General features: G+C 39.6%; 1 protein-coding gene across 1 annotated transcript in view; it reads left to right on the forward strand.

The window, feature by feature from the left end:
* The first annotated feature begins 5,816 nt into the window (after positions 1–5,816).
* LOC124432968 (protein groucho-like) overlaps positions 5,817–24,618 on the forward strand; it is a 40,978-nt gene continuing 22,176 nt past the window's right edge. The window contains exons 1-2 of the mRNA XM_046982381.1: positions 5,817–6,506; positions 23,597–23,694. Coding sequence (XP_046838337.1) covers positions 6,444–6,506; positions 23,597–23,694 — 161 coding nt within the window. The 5' untranslated portion in view covers positions 5,817–6,443. The remainder of the gene's footprint in view (positions 6,507–23,596; positions 23,695–24,618) is intronic.

Genomic DNA, 24,618 nt, shown 5'->3' on the forward strand with positions numbered 1-24,618 from the left:
TACATGAAAAATTTACGACGTATAAAGGTGAAACCAAAATGTTCGTACAATCACGTCAATGTCAATTTCTATTAGAACGTCTAATCTGGTCCAAAACATTTTTTATTCAAAGATACGAAAGAACGAAGAAAAAGTGACGAAAAACTGTATTAACTAAAAAGCACCCAGTCATTTTCAATAACTATTCTCGCCCGTCCAGACGGTATAACGAAAATTTGAATTTTTTTTTTTTTTCTTTTTTCCTACCAAGAGAGGGGTAGCATCTGTCGAGAAAAATTTGTCAAACTAACCTGTACGCGGCACACGCATGTAACACGGAGGTACGATGGATGAGGAGGAGAGATGGGGGAGAGAGAGAGAGAGAGAGAGAGAAAGGGAGAGAGGGAAAGAGGAATATAATCACGAGGCTCGAATCCGGGCGAGAGCGTTCGAGCTGGATAGCGGAACTTTTCGAGCGCTTTTTTACCACCGTCGTCGTCGTCGTCACCGCCATCATCCTCCCCGTTCCTCCACCACCCTCTCCCTTCCCCTCCCTCACTCTCTCTCTCTCTCCATTTCCTTCTCTTCGTTACCGTCGACGACGACGACGACGAAGCGTCGCTCGAGGCTCGAGAGCTTTTTCTGCATCGCGCCTTCGCGGTACGTAATGTCATTTCGCCCCGCTTCGATGCAGCGACGAAAACCCTCGTCCTCGGCTTCCACCGACGTTCCACCTTCCTTTTTTTCCTTTCTTATAATGCCTTCTCTCTCTCTCTCTCTCTCTCTTTCCTTCTCGTTCGCTCGTTCGCTCTTTTATATTACACTCACCGCTACGGTAGAGCGCCCTGTTAAGAGTTTACCGCATGGCAACGTATTTTTTTCGATACACGACGCATACTACGTTCCTGAGAGTAGAGTTCCAAGCCTCCGTTTATCATCCTTGGCTCATCACCAAGTATCTCCCTCTTGTCCTCTCTCTCACTCTCTCTCTCTCTCTCTCTCTCTATCTATCTATCTGTCTGTCTGTCTGTCCATCTATCTATCTGTCTGTCCGTCTGTCTTTTCAAAAAAATATTAAGAAAGTATTACAAAAAAGATAATGATTTATTTCCCTCAATGTTATATATTCGAAATTATAAAAATCTATCGGTTTTAATAGGGTCGCCGTTCGTTCGATAAATTTAAAAACAAAAAAGAAAAAAAAATGTTAAAGAGCAATACTGATAGAAGAATATTTTTATCGTGTCGAGCCGTTTCAGAGCTACGCGACAGTGTAACGACAGAGAGAAAGAGTTAACGAGTTTCGTTCCGCAAAAGCGACTTTAGAGATACGATTCGAGCGACTCTATACAATATATCGGATCGTTTCTCTCCACGAGGTTTTCCATCCGTCGTGGTGGAAGGCTAACGAACTATCGATGATTAATCGTCAAAGCTACCGACCGATATTCCTACACGTGTATTATCCATGTAGAGAGAGAGAGAGAGAGAGGGAGAGAAAGAGAGGGATACTCTCACTGTTCACCAAAGATTTTCCCTCTTCGAATGTTCGGATATCTGTTATTCCTATTATACCTTTCGATAGAGATATCATTGTGTTACTACGATCTTCCTATCGAATATAATGCCTTTTGATTCGCACCAATATCATATGCCTCTTACGCATAACGATTACGATATATATATATATATATATATATATATATATATATTTACGTATTTATGTAATCACAAAGTTGATTATCGAATAGAAAATAGAGAATTAAACATTTATATACACACACACACACACACATATATATATATAGTATAAAAATAATTCTCTGTTGGGGTCTCGAAGGATCGACCTATGAAACTTCTTTAATCTTTACAAGGCAGATATATTTCGAAATAAATCGATCCTTATCGTAAGATCGGAAACAAGAATATGAAATATCGATGACGTGGAATCTACTCGGAGGAGAGAAGAAGTCTCTCCGCGAATAAACTCACGTACATAGTTGTCGGTAGTCCAACGTTTTACGATAAAATCCGCAAACGATCGATCTATTAAACGAGGTAGCGTGTAATCTGATACACTAGCTGGTACTATCAAAAATTCACGAGGGTTTTCTCTCGTCCTACTTCGAGGACGATTACATCTATCGAACACAAGTAAATAATACGATCGTCTTCAAAGTATTTCTCTTTGTATAATGTGTGTCGATGAAATTTTTAAAATGTTCCATCGTCGAGTTTAAAAGGGACTGTTTTTCAACGTTAAGTTTAAGAAGATGAAGTAAAAGAACGAAAATGGATATATAGATTGAAAACTAATAATACGTAAAAAGTATATATCTATATAAGACTAAGTTAATAAGGGTTTATTAAGCTTTATGCTCTTAATAGATGTTGATTTTTGTTAATATCTTGGTAAATTATCGACGATCGACGAGCATCTCTCGCGCGTGGGCGCAAACACGATCGAATACGATCCTGACGTCTCTGTAACGCGAAACGCTTTCGTCGGATATCGAGCGGACGTGTACCTACCACGCACCGATTGATGGCCGAGCCAATTGGCAGCCGAGCACTTGGCAAGAATGATGCAATTAACCAATAAACACGCTTTCCAACAAGGCAACTGCACGTATGTATCTCTCTCTATACGTACGTACGTACGTATGTACGAGAGCACGATGCGGAGCACAATGACGCTGCCAATGACGCGCCACCCTACCTACGTACATATACATACATACATACATACATACATACATGAATGCATACATGCACATATACATTGGTATATACATTCTCTCCTATACGTCCTACGATATTCCACATATGCGTGTATACAAATACGGATACAACAAGAGCGAGCCGAACATAGGTATATCTGCAACATATTCTCATACTGGGCGAGATGAAGTTCATACGTTTGCCACGTTACGTCGGTCCATCGAGTTCGACGCTCGTAACGACGATTCCCGTTTACATTCAAACGTGGCTTTACGAACGAATTCATCCTTTCTAAAGTTACCATCTGACATTTCCGAAACGTCAAGAGTTGTTTCAAGTCATACATACCTTCTTGATCTTCGAACGTCATTCATTTCGAACTAAGAATCATCGGTATTTTGAACAAAATTAGATACTATTATAAAGTTATATTATATTACCATTAGATAATCTTATATCATATCACTTATATATTATATTACTATTGCGTATTATTTTTATATATCATTCGTCGAATTTGATTTTATCCACCCAACGATAGCACGCGCGTGCTATCCTTTTGTCCAAGGGTATATGGATTAATGTCCGAGGAAATTTTATGACCGTCGATGAAATTTCTTGAAACAATTTCTATTCCTTTCTTTTTCTTTTCTTTTCTTTTTCTTCGTCATACGATAGACCTTCGAACCGTAACCGCAAAGTCTAAAAATTTCGCACAAATGAACTCCGTCGAGAGACTATGGATAACCAACGGGTCGATACGCGCCGGGCTATCAAAAGTGTCACGTAAACTTTAACATTTCTCTTTCGAGCTAAGATCGTGGATTGCGCCGGATTGAAATGAAATGTTTCACGATGAAAATGATCCTCGTAATAACGCTTTAGAAAATGTCTTCATTCGGATAGAGAAATGACGTATTTAAAAGTGCGATCCTTTCTATTTTCTTTATGATTTATCACGCATATCACCATCTATTAGATGGCTCTTAAAGAACGGATAAAGATCCATAGCGGAATTTTGCGGAGTGAATTACAAACGTAAATAGTCGATGACTAGAACGATCTACTTGAACGATGATATATCGAGAAGTCGTTCGTTCGGAAGTCAACAATCCGATAACTCTTATCTTACCTTTAATACGTCCTCTATACGTGTCTACGTACATACCTACGTATATACATATGTATTATATGGACAAAATGTATACATGTATATACACACACATATATATATATATGTATATATATATCTGATAGGAATAAAGTAATTCTTTCGAAGCTTTATCCGTGCGACGAGTACGACACGTCGATAAGTCGTGGGAGAGATATCGAGGAAGAATTTACGTGATGATAGAGCTTCGACAGACGGCGACATTTTTCCACGACGATATAACGATCGTCATTGTCGTTGTTGTTCTCCTCGAGTACTAGCCTATCATTACGTTTACGATATGTTTGCGAATCCTTGTAAACTTACGTGATCTTATACACTGTTTCTATCCATTCCAAGTAGAACGCAATCAACGCTATCGTCGTTCGGGTTTAACAGTGATGAATAACTTTGACGGAACTATGAGTGTCGTATAATTATGATGACGTTGAGAAGAAAAAAAAAGGAAAAATGAAAAAAAAAAAAAAAAGAAAAGAATTTGTCGAACCTAGAAAAGAGCGATAACAAAGTGGTTTTTTGATGCAAGGTCGAACGAAACGCCGTTTTGTTTAGACTCGTTCGCACACGGCTAAGATAAAAGTATACGATAACGACCACCCAACTATTATTGTATAAAACTTAGAAAAAGAGATCTACATATATACATACGTACATACATATGTATGAACGTAAGTACTCGCAATTTATTTTCTCGTAATGCGTGGAATTTTTTTTGAATAGCTCAATAAATGGGTAGTACCTCGGTTAAATTTAGAAAGACGACGAGACGAGTATTTTAGCTTCGTTGGTTTCGTCCGTTTTCTTCTCGCGTTTCGTTCGTGGCGATGCCACGAAATAACCGGCAAGATTAAGTATCACCGTGTCGAGCGCAGGAAAGGGCAGAGTGATAATAACTGTTTGTTGAGGGTCGAGACAGAAAGGTCGTCGAAGGTTGCACCGTACCAAAGAAGAGGGTTGAATTACACTTTCTCTCTCTCTCTCTCTCTTTCTGTGTGTCGTATATGCGGGTAGACTCCTCCTAACGTAGAAATACGCTTGTCCCTTGTGAAAGAAACAAGAGTAGGAAACGGGGGTTGAAAGAGAGAAGGAGGAAGAGTCTCGGTCGTTAGCGAGACAACGAGTAGGGTGAGTGAGAGTTGCAAGAGAAAGGGGAGAGAGAGAGAGAGAGAGAGAGAGAGAGAGAGAGAGAGAGAGAGAGAGGATGAAACGGTTGGCCGCTTGTAAGAGCGAAAATGAAAACGTGGTAAGGCTGCTGCAGGCTGATACGGATGAGAGAGATCCTAACTTGAATACGGAAGATTCGTCAGCGTGAATGAGATAGATTCGAGCGTGGAAAAGGGCGAGCTCTCCAATGGAATGACGAATTACTTTTCGTAGGGGAAAGGAAAACGAAGGGGAACTGCGATAGAACCGGATTTTCCTTTATTTTGACGTCGAATCTATTTCCCCTCTCCCCCTCAAAGGGCAAACCTTCGCGCGAAATAAAATACATTATTATTAATTGAAATTACGGCTAATAAATTCAAAAGTGTTTAGAAAAATAATGATTTTTCTAATAATTCGCAATTCCATTGATTACGTCTAAACTTACATCTATACTTATATCTAAATCTTATATCCAAACTAATGTTTAATAATAATATTTAAATTAATAAAAAAAAATGTAACGATAATGTTGTTACAAAGGAATTGTAGCGGATAGAGAGAGAGAGAGAGAGAGAGAGAGAGAGAGAGAGAGAGAGAGAAAAGAAGAAGAAAAGAAAAAGCAAAAGAAGCGTAGGGCACTCGTCGAAAACGATCCGCGTCTGGTTAGGGTTAGCGAGTGAGTGTGGCGTAGCTCGAGAGCGAGAGAGGTAGGAATAAGCTCGAGACCACGTGGTTCGGCGGCGAGCCGTGGGGAGGGGATGAGAGCGGCGCGATGGTGGGGAGGTGCTTCTCGAGTCTGCGGTTGATTAGTTGATACCCGTCCGCCGTGGAGGAAGGATCGTTACGTTGATCTCGCGTTTCTTGCGCGTAAAAAAGATACTCGCGTGAGTACAAACGACTTTAGTGCTTTACGTTTAGGTGATTCATCGTCGTAAACGATTTCTATTTCGTACGTTCGAAGGAGGGATAATACACATTGGAAAAGAAAAAAGAGCACATTTCATTCGGTGATATCCCGTGAAAGGAACGGGACAAGTGCGTTTGTGTGAGTGCTGCGCGTACGGGAGCATCTTCATTTCTTTTTTTTTCTGGTGAAATAAAAGAGAAAGGAAAAAGAGAAGGGAAAGAAAAAAGAAAAGAAGGAGAGCGATTACAGTGCGTCGTCGTGTGCAATCGGAACGCGTGAAAAGGAAGTAACTCGATCGTTTGTTTATTCCGTTTTTCCTTTAGATATTTTTATACCTTGGTGGAATAATAGTGCGTACATGCTATGATCTGGGATACAATTGGATATACTTGAAGAGGATAGATAGGAACGGTGATATAAGAAGAGAAAAACGATCGCGTACACCGACGGCAACGACGTGGAGGCACCAAGGAAGGCCGCGGCCTCGTCCTAGCCTCTTAGAGGAATTCTCGCGACAAGATGTACCCCAGTGCCGGTATAAATGCGGCAGCTGTGGCCGTGGCAGCTGCGGCACGACACCCGGTAAGTGCTCGAAACTTACTTTGCCGTCTTTCTTTCTTTTTTTTTTTTCTCTCTTTTTTTACTTACGTCCTTTTCTTTTCTTCCTTCCCCTCCCCCTACTCTCTCCAGCCTACCCTCCATTCTTTGTCTCTTTCTTCGATCATCGACTGTGGTTTTAAACGATTATTAAAAGATAGGACGCTGGTTGTCGAGAAGTAATTTCGACCTTGCTCATCGACTTGAAAGAAATAAAGAGAGAGAGAGAGAGCAAATCGTTTATCTTTTCTTTCGATCTCAATGGGAAGCATACTTACGTAAAGTTCCGATACAGGTGGCCGCTTGAAAATCTAAAGCGCAGAAGATAGAAGGAGGCTATTTCGTTAAGAAATTTACGAGCCCGTCGGCTAATAACTCTCGTCTATCGTATGAGAGAGAGAGAGAGGGAGAGAGAGAGAGAAAGAGCACGAAGCTCGATGATTAGCTAAACCGTTGTAAACTTAAGCAATATATCTTCCGTAATACGTGTGTCGCACTTTCAAAGGCGAGATTCCCGGAGTAGTCGTCATCGTCGTCGCGAGAAGCACAAAGTGGTTCGTACTTTCTAAAATGTATATTATGTTCGTTCACGTCGAGACTCCGAGAAGTACCGAACGATTTTATTCCAACTGATTTTTCCTAAACACTCGAATCAATTTATCAGACGACAGAGCTCTTCCACGTACATACATATGTTTTACATGCACGCGTACGTAATTATATATGAATGGTAAAAGACGTTTTATTATCGTCGAAATGATTAGATGTATTTTCGTAATTTTAAAATTTTAAAAGATCCGTCGTCGGAAAAAAAAAATAAGTCAAAAAAAATATTATTCAAGTAGTAAACTTTCAGTTCTGTCAATAATAACAGGAATAACACGGGAAGAAACATATCTCGTATTGTACGTTATGTTGTTAATGTGTTCGTCCAATGTGAAATTATTTTCTCGAATTGAAAGTCTTAGAGAAACTGGAAAAGAGGAGGAAAAATTTGTTGTTTTTATTTTTTTCTCTCTCTCTCTCATTTTTTTACTTCTCTTTCTTTTTTACAAACGAAGAAGGTTCGTTCGGAAATAATATTAGAATGGGGGTCTCCGGTATATATCGTGGGGCCGGTTACAAAGCGTCTAGCTCATGACCGAGCTCTTCTCTCGACTAATATCCAGCGATTATCGATACAAAGCAACCGTGAAAGTATCCTCGGCGTTCTACTCGGGATCGCAACGTTCTGCTTCGTAGTCTGTGGTTTCCTCCTCGGTATACCGCCTCGTCGAGCATAGAGATTACAAACGGAATTTAAGCCGTCCTCCTCCTCCTCCTCCTCCTCCTCCAACGGCCAATTTACGTGTACACGAAGCAGCGCGTGCACAACGACCGAGTCTTCTTCTTCTTCTCTTCTTCTTCTCTTCTTCTTCTTCTTCTTCTTCTTCTTCTTCTTATTCTCGGCAGTCATTAACTTGGGATAATTTTATCGCGCTTTGGCCTTTTCCTACGTGATATTCTTCTTTTTCTCTCTCCTTTTTAATCTTTTTTTAATACCCTTTTTCCTTCTTCCAACTTTATTCCATTTTTTTCTTTGAGTCCCTTTTCGCAAATAGATCCTCGGGTGTGATCAAATCTTCATCTCGTTCAAAGACAAACTAGCATAAATTTATGTAATTAGGTTACTGATCGCTAAATCGAATATCGAACTTTTCAAAGATACGAGGATCCTATCGTACTCGAATACTCGAGTATTATTATATCGGCGTCGAAGCGTAAAACAATCTCTACGCTTCGCGAAACATTTAGCTTGGTGGTGGGTCCTTTCGAAACGGGATCCAAATACCACCATCACACGATTTTATTAACGATCCACGATATAAGTTAGTACTACTTATGTTGTGTTACGTTTCGATAAGGGACACGAAGAGAAAGGAAGGGAAGGATCGTCGAAGAAATTACAAGCCTTAACTACAAGGGGCTTCTTCGACCTAACCGATCAGTCCTACGACGATTATTCTCTTCTCTTCGAGGGAGATATAGTAGTAGTAGTAGTAGTAGTAGTAGTAGTAGTAGTAGTAGTAGTTCTATATCTTTACGAGTATTTTCTCGTAAGTCAATTATCTTACAGGGGGATACGTCTACGTAATCCTTTTACATTTTTGTCCTTAAATAATAAAAACGTTCCTTTAACGTTACATTCATCCAACGTGCCTTTACACGTTTTATTCTCAAACGAAACTTTGGCGAATACATAGCCCGACTCATTCGGTAAATATTTCATTGAGAGAAACGAGACACGAATGTGAATTTTTTTTTTACTCGGTAATCTCCCTCCCCTTTCTCTCTCTCTCTCTCTCTCTCTCTCTCTCTCTCTCTTTGTCTGTGTCTGTCCGTTTGTCTCTCTTTTATTTCTATCTCTTTCTCTCTCGAGTTCGATGACCGATAGTTTACGTTTCCTTCGAGCGTGACGTTTCCAAACCGAAGCACGACGGACCGGTCTGGACCAGTACGCGAAGGGCGATATGAAGAGGAAGAGGAGGGTAAGGGTGGGGAAGAAGGGAGGGGGGAGAGAAATATAGGCAGTATTGTCGGAGCGGAAGCTACACGTTTTTTTTTCTCCCCTATCGATGTCATTCCGCTGAAATAAAAACGTCGATCCGGCAAATATTGACGATTTTTCGTGTGGCGCAGGATGTCTGGAGAGAGAGAGAAAGAGAGAGAGAAAGATGGACAGACAGTGGGAAACGAGCAGAAACACACAGAGCGATTCTTTTTTTAGATCGTTAGGTATTATGTACCAACGAATTCATCGGGCGTATTTATTTTCTCCTTTCGCTTCACTCTTTTTAGTTTTTAAACTCACGTTCGGCTATGGTTCTCTCAACGCACTCGAATCTTTTTTCTCGCGTCGACGTCGAGACGAGACGAGACGAGATGAGAGTGCGTGCGTGCGTGCGTGTGAGAGAAAGAGAGCTCGTTCCGTTTTTTTTCTTCTACGTCACGTTTACCATAAACGCGATATAAAAGGACTCTTGCGACTAACTAACGAGATCGAAGCGAGTTGTCATTTTTTTTCTTTTCTTTTTTCTTTTCTTTTCTTTTTTTTTTTTCCATTTCATTTCTCGTCTTTCGAGAGAGTAACTAGAAGAAAACGCGACGGAAATAAGTTTACGTATGTACGTATGCGTGCATGTATACACGCGTATGTTGCATAGGGATATGCGTGTATATGCGTGTGCGTAATCAAGGGTGAAGAAAAAGCGATGGCGAGAACGAGCGAGGGCGACGACGAAAAAATATTTGGCCGGCGGGCAAATTTTTATTCGACCGTAAACAGCATCCCCCTATGGAACGGACGAGGGAGAGAGAGAGAGAGGGTAGGGAGGGGTGAATGAGGGGAAAGAGCGTGGAGAGAGAGGACGAGAATAAATGTATAGGTCGCGAACGAGCTTCGCACGATAACAGCACCCCCTCTGGTACCTCTGGTGTATCCGCAATTACGTTATATCCGTGCACCGCGTTGCGCGTCACCGCATATACAAACGCCGTAGATGAACGATTACCCGTCTGTCTCTCTCTCTCTCTCTCTCTCTCTCTCTCTCTCTCTCTCTCTCTTCGTATATATACATACATATATATATATATATACACACACATATATATGTATGCATATGCGTACGTACGTATGTATACATATATATATATGTGTATATATATGTATGTATGCATGTATGTATGTGTTTATATGCACAAATAATGTGGAAAAAAAAATATATATATGTATATGTATATCACACTGAAGCTGTATAAAGTATAGACGGATGACTGGATAGATAAATAAAAACATAAAAAAAGCAAAAAAAAAAGATACAGAGATAACACGGAGGAGACAGATTTTAAATTTGATTCTGTCGCTGTGATATATTTGAAAATGGCGGGTAGCCCACTTTCGATCTAGGTACCTTGCCGATCGACAAAATCGTTTACGTTGTACTCTGTCCGTCCAGGATGATAAAAGCATCGTAGTGTCGTTGTGTCGTCGACGAGAAATGTGAATTAATTTCTATTAGAGATAAAACGTTATTTCGTTCATTATTAGACGAGCACGTTCGGGTTGCATGGGTTATAAATAGTAAAAGATATAGTGCTCTCTTAACTTTTTTACAGATTGATACGATAATCCCATTAACTCGCACGAAAGCCCTGTAAAATTGACAGTGTCCTTTTGTAACGCGAGGGGTTATGGCTCTAACTCGGAACAGGATTGGGGAGAAAAGAGTAGGGGTGGGGACTCGAGTCGGAATACGTACGAGGGAAAGCGCAGGGTGCATTGTTGACAAGTGCCTCCAATGTAAACACAGGTGCACGCTCTTTGGAATAAAAAATGACCTGGACTACGATCGGCTTCGACATCGTCCGCCATATTTGCTCGCCATTGTCATCGCGTTTCTCCGCTTGTTTGACCTATCGTTACTCGCTTTTTTCTCCGCCTTTTTCTCTTTCCCTCACACACACTTGTATTCCTCATCTCCATACTTGGGTACTCTCGTCGAAGAGAGAAGATTTGATTACGTTTCGTTAGGACGAAATTTCGAGAATTTATTTATTTATTTATTTATTCTCGTTTTGTATTTGTCCTGATCGACAAGAAATACAGATGCGTATGTAACATCGTGCGCCATCGGTTTTGGAGTTATTTGGGGAAAAAAAAAAAAAAAAAAAAAAAAAAAAAAAAAAAAAAAAAAGAAAAAATAAATAAATATATATATATAAAAATATATAAAAATTCAAGTCGTAGTGGGTATATAGTGCTTCGTCGTAACATGTGTGTATCTACATGCGGGACGACGATTTCCCGTTTCCAGCAATTTCGAACGCGATGAAACGAGGATGGAAAAGCATAGCGGCACGTAACTGGCACGTGCAAACATTCCCGACGGTGAGATAACATACCGAAACGCGATCTTCTCGCTTCGACGAAATTGGCACGATAATTGAAGGACCACGAGAGGGAGGGAAAGGGAGAGATTTCCGGTGCTTATAAAGGTACATAAAGTTCTAGAAAGGGTGCATCGGTGAAGTTCGTAATTGTTCGTTGGTGATACGTAGATAAGGGAAAAGAAGGAGACAGATGTATGTGTATATGTGTATATATATATATATATATATATGCATGTGTGGAATGGATATATATATGTATGATCGGTGAAATGAGAGAAAGACAGAAATAGAAGTAGACTCGGAGAGTATAACGGAGAGAATATAATCGGTAGGATCAGAACGAAATTGAAATCGAGAAAGGGGAGAAAGAGAGAGAGAAGGAGAGAAGAGAGAAAGACAGAGAGAGAGAGGAGAGCAATGGTGAATAGCGGAAAGAGAAAGAGAGATGGAGAGAGGGAGATGTATATATAAAGAGGGATTGAAGGGGTAGTGAGGTTTCACGAGAGAGAATCGCACGAAATTCGAGGCCCGCGTGGCCGCAAGCTTCCGCACGAGACCGCAATATGCATTGTTAATTACACGGGATGAATCGTACCGCGGAATGAAGCGAAGCGCGTCGCACGTAATCGTCGGCTATTGTAAATCTCGCGTACGTGAAAATAGCCGCATCGTTGCGATCTCGAACGGAGATCATCGGCTATTCGCTCACTTCGCTGTATTTCTCTATTTCTATATTTATCTCTTTTTGCACGTATCTATCACTCTCTCCCCCTTTCGCGCGTGCGCAAACATCAGCGTTCTTTGAAAAGCTCCGGTTCGTTTTATTAATTTCATCGAGGAAGTTTATCTTTTAATTTTCGTTACAAATCGTGTTACAAATTTTTCGTCGCGAATCAACAAACGAAATAAAAGATTGATTATCATAAGCTGCTTTTTAATCTTTTGTTTGTATAACGATTTTGTATAAGCAAATATAAGAGGCTCAATAAATCGTTGGTTATTCCGAGAACGAAGTGAATTCTTCGCCGATATTCGACGATCGATAGCTGCTCCGTTTGCTTTCTTTCTTTTTCTTTTTTCCCTATTTCTTTTCTTTTTTTTTCTTTTTTTATATTCGTTGTTTTATTTTTTTTTTCTTTTTTTTTTTTTTTTTTTTTTTTTTTTATTTTTAAGTCTTCTTTATGCTTCTCGATATCGCGTTGTTTTAAGCTACGTTTTATCTCCTATCGTTTTCTCTCAACTGTCACGAATTCGAATCGATGCGCGTTTATCGAACGACTTCGTGCTCGTGCATAATCTTAACGCGCTTATCTTAAAACAAGTCGACTCCGAAAAATAACTCACGACAACATCGAGATCAATCGAATGACACCTACATAAATAAACGTGCAAATATAAGTATATAATATGTATATACATATGTCTATAAAAAAAAAAAAAAAAAAAAAAAAAAAACGAGTGTTCCGAGTACGCTCAACTTGCCTGTAAAATCGAAGAATATACTGGCACGCACAACTGCTTGGATAAATTGTCGAGTTTAATGGACGAGAAGGGGAAGTAAAAGAAGAAGAAGAAGAAGAAGGGAGGAAGAGGAAGAAAAAAAGAGAGGGAAAAACGATCTCGAATCACCGCTGTTCGTTAATCTCGAGACGAATGAACGGTGATAACGATCGTTGTTCGTCGATGATAACCAGGCTTTAATTCTTTCCTAGTTCACGTTGTACATATATCAGACAGAGAGACGGAGATATTCACATACGCGAGCGGCGATATATTCGCATACACGTTTAGTTCATTTTGATCGAGTTATCGTTATTATTGCTTCTCACGTATCTCGAATTCTTTAGAAGAGGATCGATCGCGTGATCGACCCGATGATCGATGGGATCTCGAAAAAAAAAATATATATATATATATATGCACATACACATGTACAACGCATGAACATACATAGATAGTGACGGAAAGAAAAGTGTTCTTTATCGTTGTTACGTGTCATCGAAAGGTTTATCACGATAAAGACTTCGTCGGGTTTATCGTACGAAAAGGAAATGAGAAAGACTTTCTTCTTTGGTATGGATACGCGTTCGATTTGAAAACGGGAGCGTCATAATAACCTTTTTCGTCTGTTGGCATCGTCGTGACTCATTTTAAGGTCGCGCGTACTCCTCCGTCTCCGGTGCTGCTTGACCGAGTTGACACAGGCGGTGTTATTGGCGCTCTGGAGGGCCGCCAGGGTTGTTTACGTACAAGCTGTACAAATATTATTTCCGGACAAACCGGTCCGTCGATCATTACGAAACTCCAGGCGGAAAGTTTCAACGGCTCCTCTCTTCTTCTCGTCCTTCGCTCTCTATCAAGTCTACTTTTTTTTTCTTTTCTTTCCTTCTTTCTTATTTTACTCCTTTTTTTCCCTTCTTCTCTCTCTCTCTCTCTCTCTCTCTCTCTCTCTTTATTCTCGCCTCTTTTAAAAGTGCCACCACCACCAACATCGAGAGCAACCCCCATCGATCTCTTTCTTACGGATAGATAGATCCTCTTCTCTCTTTCGAAGTAGTCAAGATTCCGTTTGACTTTCCTGGAAAATAATTTCATTCCAACCGAGTGAAAGATAGAAAGGAAAGGTAAATGACTCAAACAAATATTTTACGTGACTCCTTCTTAAACTCGTTTCACAGTCGATTATCTTTCACCGCTAAATGAATCATATAAATATCTGTCAATGATTTCTTCTTCTTCTTCTTTTTTTTTTCTTTTGCTTTTCAATGGAACGTGTTTGTGTATTTAACAAAAAAAAAAAAAAAAAAAAAAAAAAAAAAAGAAAAAGAAAAGGAAAGGAAAAGAGGAAAAAAAGAAAGAAAATAGCAACGTTGAGAAGAATGAAAATTTTAGTTGTTTCGCATGAAATTGGTAGCGTGAAGTCAAGGAATAAATTTATAAATCGGTTATATATAATCTTTTTACAAAATTCGAAGGCAGATTCTTAAGAAATCTCATTCGAGTAGAGCTTTTTTCTTTTCTGTTTTGTTTTTTTTTTTTTTTTTTTTTTTTTTTTCAATTTCGTCGGCGTATCTCTTCTCGCGAAAACGTCAAGGCACTCGATCAACCTACTTACGTATATAAAATAATATAATATAACATAAGTAACGGCGTATATTTCTATCCCCTTTCGCTGATATTCGTAGGCATGTGTATCTCTGAATCTGGAGTGGCATTCGCTTTATCTATCTTTCGTCAAAATTGGCTCGATCGTAAGCGATCGACCGGAAGAACGCTTTTCACTGACCAACCGAGAACTTTTCGATTTATCTAGTATCGGCAACGTGTTTTTCAGATAATCGTCTTTCTAATCATCCGTTTAATCGTTAGCTCTTCTTCTATTACAAGTAATTTCAAACGATTGGACGTATTTATTTTACTCCCGAGTTTCTTAATTTCATATATATATATATATATATATATATATACATACACACACGCATATATATATGTGTATTATTCTTTTCCTTATCATAACGTTTCTATTTTCTTTTTCTACGCGTTCCATTATACGCTCAAAAAGTTACGATGGAATTTATTTTTTAACGATCGACGTCGTCGACAGTTTTAACGACACGATAAATACATACTCAGACGATAGCTTGAAAACGAGAATGAGGGGCAAGATGGTTTCCTCTTACAAAAAAAAAAAAAAAAAAAAGAAAAAAAATATAAAAAGAAAAGAGAGAGAGAGAGAGGAGAGACAAGAAGATAACGCAAGTCTAAGTAACTTTAAAAGAGGAGATAGGATATATAATAGCTAGAACAACCTATAACGCAAAAATAGGTGACCGGAAAATAGAAAGATAGTTTTGGAATTCCGCCAAATAATTTAGCTTTAAGACCTAACTCAAACGAACGTAGATGAGAAGTCGTCTACCTCTCTTTGATCGTAGACTTCTCTTGCTAGTTTAGTCCCGACACTCTCTTTGTGGCTCGTTTCATAGGAATTGTGACGATTCTATGTATTTCAAGTCTTTCGTTAGAAGACTCTTCTAACGCATAAACAGTCATCGAATGGTTTTAAGTGGGTTTTACCGAAATAACATTCGTACTTAACAGGAAACATCTCCAATTCTTTGATTTGAGAAAGAAAGAAAGAAAGAAAGAAAGAAAGAAAGAAATAAACGAAATAAACGAAATAAACGAAAAATAAAAAGAAATGTTGAAAGATAGCTTTTGGTATTGGTGTTACCTACGATCGTAAATAATTAACCGGAATTATTATAATTTATGTCGGTACACAGTTTCGTTAATCTGCCTTGTAAAAGAAAGAAGTTAATGCCACCAAACTATTTTATATCCTAGCTTGTATTCCCTTCTTATCTGTTATTTATTCCATTTATTCATCTTTAATAAACAACTTTTCTGGTGGATTTATTTTCTTTCCTTTGTTTTTTTTTACAATCGATAATTTAGATTGCACTGCAATTTATGTTGCAGCTAATAATGGAAATCGCTTAAGTTAATAATGGTACTTTCCCTTTTACTTTTCCTTTTTCTTTATACCTCTCTCTATACATAAAAATTGAAATAGGATCGACAGGTAAGAAGGATCTTTTCTTTAACTAATATCCCCCATAGGATCGATTTTAAAATATTCTCCTAAGCAATAAATAGGAAGTCTATCCATGTTCCCTTTGTAGTTTGTCAAGGCCAAAGAAGAAAAGGAAAAAAAAAAAAAGAAAGATTTCTAAGCAAAGGTTAAAGGTGAGGAAAGAATGAGAGACAAACGTATCCGATCCACGTTTCCCTTAGAGTAAGAAATTAGTTCGTCAATGGCAATGCAACGTAACGTATATGCACGATATAAATACATATATGTATACATACATATGCATATATGTTTATCGTAAGAGAAATATCGAGAAATTTTAGGAAGGTAAGCGAGACCGTACGCGGCCATTCACCATCGTCAGAATCAATGGTCCCATTGTCACATCGTGGGAGACCTTTCTTCGTGGTGAACGTTTCGACGAACAAAGGAGTGCCTGGAACCGATTCGTAAGACTTACCTATACACTGTACCAACTCCGTGGTCCTTCTTTTTTAGCCAAATGCCGGGTCTCCTTTTTCTTTTTTTTTGCCTTTCCTTTCCTTTCTCGATGTTTGTGTCGGCTCTTCTCTCTCTCTCTCTCTCTCTCTCTCCTCTTTGTAAGTAGGCGAATGCCGACGAAGAAACTTGTGTGCGAATATTCTCCTTGGCACATTCTCCTTTCGTATCTTTTTCCTTTTTTTTCACGAGATTTAAACACAATGTTTCTTTCTCCGACTTGTACAATGAAACGCGATAAGAAATTCGATTCCGTGTTTCCGTGGGTGTATGTTTGTATATATAAATAAATAAATATATATATATACATATATATATATATATATGATTTGTATACATAATACGTACGTGTGCATACCGAACTGGAAAATGGATCTACTCTAATAATATTGACTATCCTGTATCGCGGAAACAAAGAAATGTAGTTTTGAAATAAAAGCGATATCTAGTTCTCCGAATTGATTCGATATTTATTCGTTGGGAGAGAGGAGGGGACATGGATTGGGTAGCGGGGAGGGGAAGTGGAATTTTTCTATTTACTCACGTCCTCGATGTGCACGTGCGCGCGCGCGCGCGCATGTGTGTGTGTATGACCTGTGTACATACGAAAGATTAATCCCCACTTTTCTTCAAATTCGAGAGATTACGTGTGACAAACAATAGAAAGAACGACGTTAGGGGGTAAAACTTATTTGGAGACTCGTTATCAGAGCACATATTTGACACTCGTTATCTTTCCTAGGATCGAATGGTTACCTTACCGTTCGTTGATTCTCTCCTAACTCTTCGTCGCGTGTTTCTCTTCTCTTTGTTTGAAGAGTTTAAGCAAGAGGAGATTAGAGACGAAACTGTGATGGTCGTCAACGTTACGTGAAATTAATTTATAAGGTGCGAAAAGCAACGACGGTAACTATATATTTACACAGATACGTAATACTTTCATAATTTTCCTTTAGTCCATTTAATGGAAGGTGAATGGCTTTGATATCAAATTTTTGGGAACGTTATGATTCTATTTTTTTTCTTTCTTTTTTTTTTCCTTTTTCATTAAATATCTTGGATACGTAAAAATATATATTTCTTTTCCTTTTTATTCTTTTAATAGTATACGCATCGAGTATATTTTTGTAGGAAGGGTAGGAGAGAGAGAGAGAGAGAGAGAGAGAGAGAGAGAGAGAGAGAGAGAGAGAGAGAGAGAAAGAGAAAGTGAGGGGCGAAAGACAAGGGGAAGATCAGAGTAGGGGAAGTGAGAACAAGAGGGTCGCTTTGTGAATAGCCAGGAACCCCTCGGTCTCTTTCTCTCTCTCAGACATGGGCTTCACGGTGTGGATTATCGCCAAGGGGATAGAATTGACTACGAAATTGAAGGGCTTTCGCTCTGGGCAATTTGGAACGGACCGCCCTAAAACTGCCGCCAATTTCCGCGTTAATGGTTAAATTCGAGAAACGGTACTTGGACCCTCCTTAGAATCGAACCCCTTCCTCTTTTCCCCTGCGACCTCCTTACGAGGAAAATTACTTTGGGTAACCGGTGCTTCTGATTCTCGATGCTATTCCAAAGGGAGAGAATCCCTTTTTCGTGGATTAGGATTCGAACGAGATCAAGATCGGTTGGTTCCTCTCGTTTTGTGTTAGGTGGTTGGGGTTTATCTCTTTCAAATATCATATATACTCCAGGGAAATAAGATATATTAGATAAAATATCACAAATATATGTACGTATATATTTTTAATGTATATTACAAGTACAAATTGCGTTTTACACCAGACACGTTTTTTTCCCCCCTTTCAAATTCATATCGCAAGATCGATTATATATACTTGCTGCATGTCGTGCTGGGTATATGGAATAGAGAATTTTCTTTCTTTCTTTCTTTCTATAAGATAAAGTTGAAGATAGAAAAATTTTGTCGAACACGAAATAGAGAAAAGATCGAGAGAAGAGATCGAGAAGGATGAGAAAAAGGAAGAGGGGGAGAGGGCGCTTGTATACGCACGAACGCACGCGCTATAGCCGGTGTACACTGTTCGCAATAATGAGGAGTTTGCACAGACCGGGATCCCGACGTTCTTCAAACAAGGAGAGCAAGGACAAACAGTCGTATATGGGCGGACGGACAAACACGCCACGCCACGAATCACACAGCGTCTATTCGCGTCTCTCGCCCACTCGCATCTTTCTCTCTCTCTCTCTCTCTCTCTCTTTCTATCTCACACACACACACACACACACACACACACACACACACACACACACACATGCGCGCACACGCAGACAGAAGTCTGGCTGACCAAAGAGAGCACGGGAGAGGGAGTCGTAACGAACGAAGGTTCTACAATACCACCCTTCCCACTATACGGACTATCGACCATCACCCTCGCTCAACAAGCACCATAAGCGATATGGTGGCTAATATTTGCCAGGCTAAGCACACAAATACAATACAGTACTGTTTACTTGCCGTCAGTGCCTCTCAACCGCTCTTTTCGGATCACGACCATAAACCAATACACGTCTTACTTTCTCCTTACTCTTATTGGTTGGCTTAATTACTGTTATTTTCAATTTATGACATTCTACAGGGCTGAGAATATAAATTTACTTTCTACGTTTTTCTTTCTTTCTTCCTTCCTTCCTTCCTTCCTTCCTTTCTTTCTTTCTTTCTTTCTTTTTTATTGGCGTTGTAAATCCGTTAAATCATTTTTATGATACTCTCTTTCTCTCCATTCGTACAAGCGATGGAATTTTTGTCTTTTCGATTTGTCACGGTAAAAGATAGAACGTTCGCTTTTATCTACTCGACAAACATATATCGAGACCGATAGACGAGTGGATCGTTTGTATTTGACTTATTGATCATCCGTTCAAGTCAAGTAAGTACGAGTCATAAAAAAGAAAAAAAGAAAAAATAAAAAGAAAATAAATAAAAAAAAAAAAAAAAAAAGAAGAAAAAGAAAAAAAACGATAAGATTTTATCTCCTTTGTACTTCGATCCTAACTGCGAACGTGTATCTTTTGAAGTTCCTTTGAAATCTTTTACGGAAGCGATTTGAAGTACCTGCAAAAATATGGGTTTACGACGATTTCTTATTATTAAGCGTTGTAAAATGTTTTTACGATATACGGAGAATTTTCTTATTGCTTCGTTTCTTTATATTGTTTCGTTGTCGAAGAATATCAGAACACGTGTCTCTTTAATAAACGTAAATGCGTTCGGTTCGAAAGAAAACTTGACGAGCGGGGTGAATTCGGTTAGGTTGACTTATCCGAGAGTCACTTCCATCCCTCTGTTCTCTATCGAATTAGCATAAGTAAGCTGGTGTAGCGAGGTAAGGATACGCGAGCTAAGTCGATGTAACTAAATTAGAGGTAGAGCCTTCTTGATCTCGTTAGAAACTCGATCGGTGGCCCGTATTTTCGTGTCCTCCGTCGTAGGTACTTACTTACTTACACCGTTGTCGTCGTCGTCGTCGTCGTCAATGTCTCCTTCGTTTTACGACTACTGGAACGTATCTTCGAGATCGTCAATCTTATATCAAATCTCATTGGATCGTCCGTAATAAATCTCGACACGCGTACGAAGAATTTAGAATATCGATGTTATTGAAAATTGGCAGATAGATAAATACCATGAATTATGTTTAGATATGCGCGTATATAATATCGTAATGCGAAATGAAATTTCATGGGCAAGTCGATATACATCTATGTGTATATATATATATATATATATATCGATTAACCTGACCACAAAACTACGCATCCGTCTATATAGATACGTTTTTTATATTATTATTATCATCATTATCATTATTATTATTATTATTATTATTCCCGTCCTTTTCTATCGCGAAACCGCAAACTCCAGGCATAACCCTCTCTCCCGAGCTCCTTCTATTCCTTGACGAAGTGATGCGTATTAATCGTTTCCTTCTCGACTGCGAGATCATCTCCCAGTAGAAGCGGTCGCGGCATTCTGGCATTACGGTGTAGGGGTCAGCTGCTCGGTGGTTTGCGAACTATCTCAATTTGCCTAAGCCGCAACCGCGTGGCAACCACGAAAACCGCAACTTCCCTCGTCCGTGGGCAGCTTCGTTCCTCTTTCTCTCCTCGCCCCGTCACCCTAACTATACTCCCTACCACCTCTCTTTCTCTTTCCTCCATCCTCTCATCCTCCACCTTTCCTAGCTATTGTCTCGCCCATTCTCCTACTTCTCCGATTCACCTCTTAGTCTCGAGAATTTAGCAACTGCTCCTCGACAGCGTAATCTCCGACCACAGGATCTTCTCTGTTCCGAAGCTTGGCCAAAGCTTTGCTGGAAAGCCTCTGACTTCGTTGTGTGTGCGAGGTATATATATATATATATATATATATATATATGTATATATATAAAGAGAGAGAGAGAGAGAGAATGGAGGTAACAAGAGGACAACCACTCTAGTGTTGTACTTTCCTTTCTACGAGAGGTCCAGCGATTTTAACGATAGTATCAGCGCGACACAAGGATTCTCTAAATTCCACCGTGGATTTGCGAGTAACCACGAGCCAAGTGGAAAGCCCAATGACTCCTTCAATCTTATCTGCTTTTACTCGATCCCTTCTACTGCGTCTATTATTATATAACGGTTCTAAGACTTAAGGATTAGTGATAACCTATTGTTTAAGAATTAACCAGGAATATAAAATTTTCTTCTCGATCGGGATAATCGAGGACGAGATCCATACGAACGGATTTACATGATTACATAGGATAACCTAACGACGAAATCGATTCGTACATGTGTATTATCGATGGAAATCTTTCAAAAACGAACGAGAGTCGATTACATTATATTTCCCATTACAAATCTTGACTTATTAATTTTTCCAATCCTTTATGTAAATTTCATCGATCCTTCTTCAAAACATTTTAGGGTCGAAACATTGTTGTTCAATTCTTTCTTTCTTTCTTTTTCTTATATCGTTGAAACTTCTGTTCACTTTTTTCTCCTTTTCATTTTTATTTTTCATTTTACATTTGTTTATAGAGAGATATGTGGGTTTGGAGATATATCTGTTTACGTGTGTATGTACGTCGCAGCAACGAACGGAAAGAAATACGCTTTGAACCGTGTAATCCTTTGATCATGTAAAAATTGGTTCGTCGAACCTGAAGAGGAAGAGAGAGAGAGAATACGCGTCGACTTTCATTCTTCCTTTTACCGTGGACTTTTGATCCGAAGGATCGATTATGACTCGATCAGCACGGGCCAGCTGGCAGGTTCCATTTAGAAAAGGAAGAGAGAAGTAGTAGAGAGGAGGAGGAGGAGGAGGAGGAGGAGTAGAATTCTTCGCTAAAGAGGGCAGAACCAAACACCGAGTGAGAGAAGGTCTTTTTGTGTATATCGAGAGTACCAGACTTCTTCTATGGATTTTTAGTCTTTGTCGGTGGTTGAACCGAAGTAGTAGTAAAGGAGGTAGAGGAGCTGGAGGAGGAGCTAGAGGAGAAGGAGGAGAAGACTTCCATCTCATTCGATTACAACGGCTCGATTGTGATCGAGGTCACTAGAGGTGCAGAGGCACCTCCCTCTTAACTCGAGGGCGATCGTCTTCCGTCTCTCTCTCTCTCTCTCTCGACCTCCCCTTCCTTTTTTTCTTTCTACTATTCGACACGAAAGTCCTCGAAAATGCTTGCAGCAAGCAACTTATCTTTCAACAGTTATCTAAACGCGTGTTTAAAAATTGTCGATAAAATAGAATTTTTTTCTTTCTTCCTTTTTCTTTTTTTTCTTCTTTCTTTTTTCTTGTCGAACTCGTTCGAACGATAGTTTAATCGGAGCTTCGAAAAGTCGAATAGAAACGATCCTACAGGTCGTCGAAAATGCGTTTGTAAGCGCGTCCAAGTGGTCGCGTTACAAATATACGTATATGTATGTATATATGCAAACACACACACACACATATATACACATATATCTATCTACGTATGATGCTTTTGTATATGCGTGCATGCGCGCATGCATGTATGTGTATGTGTATGTGTGTGTGTGTGTGTGTGTGTGTGTGTGTGTGTGTGTGTGTGTGTGTGTGTACTCGCAAGCACGTGCACGAACGAGCGTCTATATACAGTCGAGAACCTCATAGTTTCGGTTGTAGCGTGTAATCCTCCCGGACACCGCAAACGTGTAATTAACACTTGCTCCGTCTCTCTTCTCTCTCTCTCTCTCTCTCTCACTCTCTCTCTCTTCCTCTCTATTCCTCTTCTACTACTCTGTTCTAGCTCGTCGTACCGCGTATACTACATACGACAGTGTAGTTTCACGTACGGGGGAGGTAATCGTGCGTGCACGCGTGTTCACGCGCACCTACCATCATCTCTCTCTCTCTCTCTCTCTTCCTCTTTATAGTAGAGTATACCACCGTTGGATCTCGTGTTTCCACTTACTATCTCTCTCTCTCTCTCTCTCTCTCTTTCTCTGTTGTACGTGTCGTATCGCTTTCTCCTATGTAACAGCATATAGATATCGCGGTGAGAGACTCTATACGTGTTTATCTCTCTCTCTCTCTCTCTCTCTCTCTCTCTTTCTCGAACGAACGAGCGAGCGAGCAAGTGAGCGCGCACTCGCGCCCACGCTTACTCCTCGAGCGAACAGATGTACGGAATTAATTATTCGACGTGCAGGAAACCACCGACGACACGGCTGCTTCTTCGTTCGTACGCGCGTATCGAATTATGTCGGACAAAGCGACGCCTTCATGGAGAATTTCACTGGCAAGAGGAAAGACCGCCCATCTTGCTTCATTCCATATGTACAATATTTCTTTTTGATTTATTTATACATTTTCCTTTACTTTTCTTTAACTTTTCTTTTCTATTATTTTCTTTTCTTTCTATTGCGTCTTCTTTTCGTCTTCTAAGCCCTTTTTTCCTTACTTATTAGTTCCTTATTTATATGTAAAAGAAAAAAAAAAAGAAAAGAAAAAGAAATGCTGAGAGCAAAGGTAGTATACAAAAAAAAAGAAAATAAATAAATAAATAAATAAATAAATAAACTTTTGTTTTTTATCCTTAGGGTCCACCACAACCAGGGCAGCCATTCAAGTTCACAGTGAACGAGTCTTGCGACAGGATCAAAGAGGAGTTTAGCTTCTTACAAGCGCAGTATCACACGTGAGTTGTTCCCATAGTTCCTTTCTTTTTTTCTTTCTTTCATTCTTTTTCTGTCCATTGTGGGTCCTCGTCCTTTATCCTTATAGAGAGCGAGTCAATAACTGGTTATAAAAAGAAAGAAAAAGAAAAAAGAAATTATTCGCTTGGTACGCTTATAGAAACGAAATTATAGAAACGAAAGTTTTCACGAAATTTCGTAGAAAATGTAAGTTTCGTATAATTAATTTCAATCGATCTTTTTCCAACTTATATCCATCGAATGAAAAGAGGGGGAGAAAAAAAAGTAAAAGAAAAAAGTTAGCTCAAGTTAGCTTGGCTTAGCTCAACATAGCTTTAGCTAGGCTAGCAATGGTAGGTAGAGAAGGTATATCATCGTCGGGAGGGCTCGCTCTGTATTATGGATCGTTCTTTTGAGGGCGCTCGCGCGCTCCTGGCGCATGAGAGACTGGGAACAAATGCAGCTGGCGGCGGCGGCGGCGGCGACGGCGGCAGCAGGAGGCTTCTTCTTTGAGGTGCACGCGACGCGCGGAAGCCATAAGTGATTTACGACGAAACGTGGCTATCGGCGAACGCTTAATGGTACTCTTGCGTTCGCGATATTCTTTTCCTTTCTTTCTTTTTTTTTCTTTTTTTTTTTTCTTCTAGACCTATGTATGTCGCTATACGACGGACCGACCTATAGATAACCTTCTCTCTTTTTCCTTAGGTTACGCGAGTGATGGTTATACTCATCTATCTATCCCTCTCTCTGTGCGAATACGAAATCGAGGAAACCTTACCACTTGTCTTTGCATTTTTCAACGTTCCCCCGTACCATTCGAACTTTACCTTTTGTCTCTGTCCTTTTCTATTTTTCCACTATTCGATATACGCCGGAACTTCCGCGACCTTTTGCGCGCTATGTCTCTCGCTCTTACATTTTCC

Source organism: Vespa crabro, chromosome 2 (assembly GCF_910589235.1).
Source record: "Vespa crabro chromosome 2, iyVesCrab1.2, whole genome shotgun sequence".
Lineage (NCBI taxonomy): Eukaryota > Metazoa > Arthropoda > Insecta > Hymenoptera > Vespidae > Vespa > Vespa crabro.